Source organism: Mus pahari, chromosome 9 (genome assembly GCF_900095145.1).
Source record: "Mus pahari chromosome 9, PAHARI_EIJ_v1.1, whole genome shotgun sequence".
NCBI lineage: Eukaryota > Metazoa > Chordata > Mammalia > Rodentia > Muridae > Mus > Mus pahari.
Genome location: NC_034598.1, coordinates 27,148,326 through 27,155,743, shown reverse-complemented (window position 1 = coordinate 27,155,743; position 7,418 = coordinate 27,148,326). Strand labels below are relative to the sequence as shown.

The window sequence follows — 7,418 nt, the reverse complement described above, 5'->3', positions numbered from 1 at the left end:
AGAGAGAGAGAGAGAGAGAGAGAGAGAGAGAGAGAGAGAGAGAGAGAAATATAATTTTCCCTCAGAAAGAGAAAAATTAAGTTTTCAAAATAAGGAGGGTAACCAACCTTACCTTACAAGAAGGGCAGCAAGTTCTGCTCTGGGCCTTGGCATTAGCTGGATGGTGTCTTGTTTCCTTTCCTAGTGTGGTGAGAAAACACCACAATCAAGCAACTTGGCAGTGGGCAGCAGGCAGGCAGGCAGGCAGGCAGGCAGGCATGGTACTCGAGCAGTAGCTGGATGGTGTGGGCTTTTGAAACCTCAAAACCTGCCCCAGTGACACACCATCTTCTGACAAGGTCATGCACCCTAACCCTTGCCAAACAGTTCCACCAACTGGAGGCCAAGCATTTGAACGTACAGCCTGTAGCAGGCTCTTCTCATGCAAACCACCACAGGTGGGATGAGGAACGAGGTCACGCTAGTGAACGAGAGTTGCAAGCCGCCACTGACTAGATCCTCACCCAGAGAGGCTTATGGGACCTGACCTCAGGAGGCAGAGAAGGACATGAAGTTTTTTCCTTAAAGAGCTTCCGTCTCCTGCAGGCTGACGGCAACTATGAGATATATGCCTTTTGGTTTTTTATTTCCTATGTATGGGTGTTTTGACAACGTGTATGTAAGTGTATCGCCTGCATATCTGTGGGTCTCCCTTCTGGGGATCATTGGCCTTCAGCCTATGAGGGCAGAGGAGGTAGAAGAGGTAAGCAAGCAGGAGTTCAGATGGAAGGACTTCCGGAGACCCTTCAGTAAGACGGTTAGGGTATATAAGGGTTATGGGCAGAAAGGACTGACTGTCATAACATGGTTCCGAATTACCATACAGGTGGTAAGAGCTGATTGGTTATAACACAGTACCTCATTACCATACTCTGGAAAGGCTGAGCTGAGATGTATGTGCTGAATCGTGCAGCGTTTGCAGGAAGCTCCGTGCAGGTCATTCTCTAGATGAGATCAGGCACCTGTGCTTAGAGACGCTCTCCAGACGAGGTCAGGGGAGAAGGGAAAGCCCTCGGAGAAAGCGAGTCCTCTGTTGTGCACAGAGCTCTGGGAGCTATTCAGACGAGGCGGGCTAATGCCTCAATAGCAAGGTCTTCCAACACATGTCTGGTGCCCACAAAGCCAGAGTGGGGCATCGGATCCCCTGGAACTGCTGGAGTTACAGACAGTGGTGTCTCTTCAGGGGGCTGCTGAGGATTGAACCTGAGTCCTCTGGGAAAGCAGCCGCGGCTTGGAACTGCTGAGTCAGCACTTCACCCCACCCCGCCAGACGTATGCCTTCTCAAAGACACTAAAACCTGTGGAGAATATTAACCTCTTGGAACTGGTAAAATGGCCCTGACACTGCCGTCCTTGGCAGACGCTCCTGGGAGCCCAGGTGCCGCTATGCATGTTCTCCAAGCCAGACCTGTCCATTTGGATGGCAGTGTGACCTTGAATGATGAGATGTATGGCCAAGTGAGGATCCCAGGGTCACACAAAGCATCTCTGAACCAGGCCGCCCAGTTCCACGGTGAAGGCTCAGAAAAGATGGCCAAAGGATCTGGGGTGTGAAGGACACAACCAAGCATGGGGACAGAAAAGCCACCTCTGATGAGCAACGGCCACAGGGACTTCCCTCAGACTCCTCCGTTGCCATGTTCTTACAAGATCTGCCACTGTCACTCTGGCCTGTTGGCACTAGACATGTGTTAGAGGACCCCGCCAGTTTAGGTGAATAAAAAGTTCAAGGGGGGGGGGTGGATGACACAGAGGAGAGGGCCCAGTGAGATAGCTCATCAGTTAAGACCACTGGCTGCTCTTCCAGAGGACCTGGGTCCCAGCATCCACATGGTGGCTCACAGACATATATTACTACAGTTCCAGGGGACCTGCCCTCTTCTGGTCTCCTTGGGCATTGAATACATATAGTAACCAGATAGACACACAGGCAAAACATTCATACCCATGAAAAAATATATATATTTAAATTAAACCTTGCCAGATGGTGGTGGCGCACGCCTTTAATCCCAGCACTCAGGAGGCAGAGGCAGGCAGATTTCTGAGTTCAAGACCAGCCTGGTCTACAAAGTGAGTTCCAGGACAGCCAGGGCTATACAGAGAAACCCTGTCTCAAAAAACCAAAAAAGACAGAATGAGAGAGAGAGAGAGAGAGAGAGAGCGCAACTGAGGCAGCCAGGCACTGTGGCACATTCCTTTAATCCTACCATTACGGCAAGCAAGTCACCAATTAAATGTAAGCAGTGTGGCAACCCTGGCAGTCCATCTTCATTATCTCTAATTGCAGTCACAATGTGCCCTGGGCCATGTCAGGGAACAGTTAAGAACCCAGGGATTCTGTTGTTTGGAGATGGCATTACTTAATCTTCCACAGCTGCCAGATGTGATTTTGATGTGTTCCCATCCCTAGGATCCACTCTGTGTACATTCCCGACCTAGGACCTGTTGGCAGGTCACCAAATATCATAAGCTGTCCCTTCAAGGCTAAAGCTCTGCTTCCTGCCAAACCCGCCTCACAGTGGCAGGGATGTGTCATTCCAGGTCCTCCAGGTCACCTGGGAGGCCTGGCCTAACCACCCGGCTTAAGGTGGGACTCAGGAAATAACCCGCTGCATCTCTCTCCTGTGTCCCAGCGGCCGTCAGCCAATCCAGTGGACTCGCAGCCAAATTTGTCATCCACTGTCACATCCCCCAGTGGGGCTCCGACAAATGTGAAGAACAGCTGGAAGAGACCATCAAAAACTGCCTGTCCGCAGCTGAGGACAAGAAGCTTAAATCCGTCGCCTTCCCACCATTCCCCAGTGGCAGGTAGGACCCAGTTTCTGAGTTGAGGTCTCCAGCCTTTCTGTCGGGAACCGGCTACTCGCCAACAGGTCCACATTCCATTGGCCCATTCTAGGAGACGCAGCCAAGGTCCGCCAGCACGGCCAGAATGTTAGGTGGATGACAGAGTGAGAAAGCTAATTTCCCACTTTCCAAAACACAGACAGGCCCCCGGCCTGGGATGGCAGAACTCCATGTGTGAGGCCAGCTTTCCTGCCAGGTTAATACCAATGTCCAGACAGAAAGGTAGACATCGTGGGTGAGGCCGGGTGACACTTGGGTTTCGTGTATACTTGTGTGATGTCGCGTGTGTGTGCGTGCGTGTGTGTGTGTGTGTGTGTGTGTGTGTCTGTCATTCCTGAGGCTTTCTTAACTGAACCGGGAGCAGTGGAGGTTCTTACTGCAACTCGATAGGGAGAGGCTAGCCTCAGACACAGGAAAGCAAGCTGAGGACAAAGTAGTGAATAGTATGGGATGTACTCTCCACGAGACGTGGGTGGCATGGCCCACACAGAGACCCTCAAGAGAGTTCAGAAAAAAGGTATATCCTGGACTCGGAACTACCCCAGGTCTCTTGGTAGCTGACCCTAAGTGGCTATGATGGCTGTGTCCCTAGAGGCCGGTGAACAGCACGGTTAATGACGCCCTCCCTAGTTGTCTGGGTTCTCAGCAAGCTTCTACCAACCTGGCCTGCCAAGGGTAGCTGCTGAAGCCACCATAGCATGTTCAGGTGGGTGAAGACTCTTGGTGGCTCTCAACCTTCCCGACGCTGCCACACTTTAATACTGTAAACTCCTCATGCTGTGGTGAGCGCTCCCCCCTCCCCATAAAATGAGTTTCATCACTACTGTGTAACTGTTAATGTTGCTACTGACAAGAATCGCAATATAAGTAAATATCTGAGATACAGGATGTCTGATGTGTGACCCCAGTGAAAGGGTCAGAAGCCCCCTCCCCGGGGTCGCGACCCACAGGTTGAGAACCACTGTGCTAGCCACCCATGAGTCAACTGAGCCCCAGCTTCCAGCCGTTCTGAAGGCCCTGTGTTGGGTAACCCCGTTAGCATGTAAACTCATTCTGAAGGAGCTAAAAAACAAACAAAACAAAAAACCCAAAAAACCATGTTTGTCTTTTTGAAGACATGGTCTTATAGATGTGGAACTGACAGGATTTACAAAGTCAAGTTCTTTGAGTCAGTTGTCATGGGTTGCCAACTTGGGACATCCTTTACATACTGAGAGCTGCCGGTGACCTTGGCTGAAGTTACCATATCTAGGTTAGTGCGGGGGACATCTCCACCCACTCCTGTCCTTCCCTTGACTAGTGCCAGAGGAGGGTGATTTGTGGACTGGCCTCATGCACGGTGAATCCCACGCCATACAAGCAAGGGTCCAGGGCTGGAGTAAGAAGAAAGTGAGAGCAGGGTGTGATGACATGTGTGTTTTAATCACGCGCTCTGCAGAGTTCAGGGCCAGCCTGGTCTACACGGTGAGTTCCAGGCTAGCCAAGGCTCGATAGCGACACCCCGTGAGAACAAAGACTAAAAGCAGCCGATCTCCCTCTCCCCAGACTAGGAGAGAATTATACGGTGGTTACAGGGACCAAAATGACCCGGGCTCTTCTTTTCCTTGGACATAGAAACTGCTTCCCCAAACAGACGGCCGCCCAGGTGACCCTCAAGGCCATCTCGGCCCACTTCGACGACTCGAGCTCGTCCTCGCTGAAGAACGTGTACTTCCTGCTCTTCGACAGCGAGAGCATCGGCATCTACGTGCAGGAGATGGCCAAACTGGACACCAAGTAGCTCTCTCCAGCGGCGGCGCTAGCGAAGGAGGAGGAGGAGGAGCGGCGTGACATCACAAGAGCGGGGGTTTTATTTTTTACAAGGATTGCAGAAGGGTGACGGGGCATGGGAGCGGAGGGTGGCTGAGAGGGTGAACGGAGGCAGCGGGAACAGGTCCTGCCTGCCTGGGGAAGGGGTCCGGTGCGTTTTATATTCTCTTTACAAAGGGCCTCTCTTCCACAGTTAGCCAGGTCCCCACCGGGGCTTTCTTTCCATGTGTTTTTCTTCCTGTTGTTTTAGAACTTTTTCAAAAACAGACAAACATAAAAATAGGCCTCGTTTAGATTTATAGCAGTGACTTTTACATACTCTCTCACACACACAAAATCCGTTCAAAGTTCTTATGTCTTTGGGTTCCTCCTCTTTCCAAGTGAAAAGGATGTGGCTACCTAACCTAGGTAGGCTGGCTGTCTCCCTCAGTGGAGAAGATGAGAAAAACATCTTGGGGTGCTTTTCTGTTACAGGGTCCCCTCCCTGATGCCTAAAATATTTGTAACTACATCTAAAAGGGTTTTGCTTCGGGATTTTTTGTTTGTTCTGTTTTTTGTTTTTTTAAAGAAAAAGAAAAATGAGAAGAAAAAAAAATAAAAGATCCAGTGTCTTTCTTATAACATAGCCCTTTGTTGCGATATTTTCCTCCTCCTGGACAACTGCGTTCCCCACAGACAGATTCATCCAGAGGGTTGAAAAGACGTAACCCAAGGCCTGTCACTGAAGAGCTCTCACATGGCTGGCTTCCTGCAGGTAGTTGATCCTTCCCTCAGAGAGGGTGAGCTCGCTGGCTGGTGTCCCCGACAGCAGAGCTGGGGACAAAGCTGCCGGTGGTTGGTCAGTCTCTGGGAGAGAGAGTCAAGTCTCAACTCCAGTCTGGAACAGACCTTGGTCACAGCCCAAATGGGGATGGGCTGGAAGTCCCAGAGAGGCTGGTATCTCAAGGACTCTTGCCACCCATAACCAAAGGCCAAGGCCAAAGCAAGCAATAAGAGGCAGGGTGGGGTGGGTCATGCCGGAATCTACTGGAGTGGACTCCCACTCTTTCCTGCTATAGACATTCAACTTAGGCCATGCACAAGTGGCTATTCCCTACTTGGATAGAGAAGTCCTTCATAGACTTCATCCACCTTAGCAATCTATAGCGGACATGGTGACCAGTGAGGGCCCAAGTGACAGGAGCTGGCCAGGAAATGAGCAGCGTAGCTCCCCACCCCCTAACAGCAGCCTGTTAGTAACCTGGAAACCACAAGGTACCATCCAGAGATGCCCTCCCCCAGTCACAGCTCCATCCCTGGATTCCTGCACCCAGCCAGGCTCAACTTCACCCTGTTAGGGTAGTGTTTTGAGCGACTGTCCTCAGAGGCAAGCAACCACCAGGCTGGGGGGCTCAGCTGCTCCCCCTTTTAAAAGGCTTGTCCCAGCTGGCCTTGCTGACTGATATTTTATCTGTTTGTGGAGTGGTGTCCAGCATCAGGAGCCTCTTATCTGTGTATCCAGCGGCTCCCTACCACCTGTTCTACACAACTCTGCTTTAATGACACTCGCTGGTTCCCCGGAGTAAAGTCTGACAGAACCCTGCCTCGGTTTGTCAGTGAGACCTCAGGAGAAGGGGCAGATGTGGCTTACATCTCCCTCACCTTCCCAAAGAGATTTTAGCAATGGATGGGCGAGCTAGAGAGGAATTTTGTCTGACTCTTTGTACATGCACCTATGACACACAGGCAAGCCGAATATGGAGATAAAGGCTCATGAAGGCTAAGAATGGTCCCAAGGTACCAGAAAAGACTGAGACAGGAGCATTACTTGAACTCAAGAGTTCTAGGCCAATCTGAATAATGTAGGTAGACATGGTGAGGGCAGAGAGAGATTCTGCACTCATGCTTTGTGAGTGTTGTTAGGAGGGAAGGAGGGGGATGCTAATCATAGGGAGAATGAAACAAGGCCTCAGTTAATAACTGTACTTGCTGTAAGATATACAAACTTCCCCACCCCAGCACCCCTCCTTGGTCTCGTGCTGCGGGCTCTCTTTACTATACTACAGATGAGGAGCCAACTAGAGGAGCCCAGCTCTGCCCAACAAGAGCTCTGAACAGTTTTCCCAAAGCCTGATGCTTTCATGTGCCCCCACAGCCAGGAGCCTGCAGTACTGGAAGCTCCCTCTGCCTCCCCAAGACCCTTCAGCTAGCATAGCTGCAGGCAGACCTTCCAAACCCAGAACGAATCTTCTAGGCTAATTTTTTCTTTTTTTAATGCCCCCCCTTTACTCTCTGTCTCTCATTTCTGGCTTTACTCAGCCAGCACATGACTGACACCACGATCCAGACAAAGAGCTCCACCCTTGGCACCTGTCAGAAGGGGGTCCTTTGTCAAGCAGTCTGTCACCCCTCCGTGTGGTACCTCGACTCCCACGCAGCCTCCCTGTCACGGTGGAGACTGCCGCATGGTTTTCCAGCTTGTGGAGATGAGAAGGTCCCTGCTCTTGGCCAGCCGCACCATGAGGCGGCCTACATAGAAGCCACTGATCTGGCCCACGCCATCATTTCTGCCCATGGACAGGAGGAATGTCAGCGCACCTGGGAGGCGGACACACAAAGCAAGATGACACTTGAGGGATGCAGGCCTGATGCTTGAGACACCAGCAGGCAGCCATGCATAAGACCTTTAAGGAAAGCAAGTCGTGTGTGTGTGTGTGTGTGTGTGTGTGTGTGTGTGTGTGTGT

General features: G+C 51.3%; 2 protein-coding genes across 8 annotated transcripts in view; one reads left to right on the top strand and one right to left on the bottom strand.

Moving 5' to 3' along the window:
* The window catches only part of LOC110326259 (core histone macro-H2A.2), a 45,309-nt gene extending 39,996 nt beyond the window's left edge, over positions 1–5,313 (top strand). Inside the window, exons 8-9 of the mRNA XM_021204517.2 lie at positions 2,673–2,847; positions 4,501–5,313. Coding sequence (XP_021060176.1) covers positions 2,673–2,847; positions 4,501–4,666 — 341 coding nt within the window. The 3' untranslated portion in view covers positions 4,667–5,313. The remainder of the gene's footprint in view (positions 1–2,672; positions 2,848–4,500) is intronic.
* Positions 4,715–7,418, bottom strand: part of Aifm2 (apoptosis inducing factor mitochondria associated 2) — a 13,306-nt gene continuing 10,602 nt past the window's right edge. For 2 of the 7 annotated variants that reach the window (XM_029542300.1, XM_029542302.1), the window contains 2 exons: positions 7,097–7,272; positions 4,861–4,947 (listed from right to left, as the gene is read on the bottom strand). In XM_029542300.1, coding sequence (XP_029398160.1) covers positions 7,121–7,272 — 152 coding nt within the window. In that variant the 3' untranslated portion in view covers positions 4,861–4,947; positions 7,097–7,120. Of the gene's footprint in view, positions 4,948–5,209; positions 5,542–7,044; positions 7,273–7,418 lie in introns of those variants that run through there. The other 5 variants (XM_021204515.2, XR_003844494.1, XM_029542301.1 and 2 more) reach the window with 5 other exon arrangements.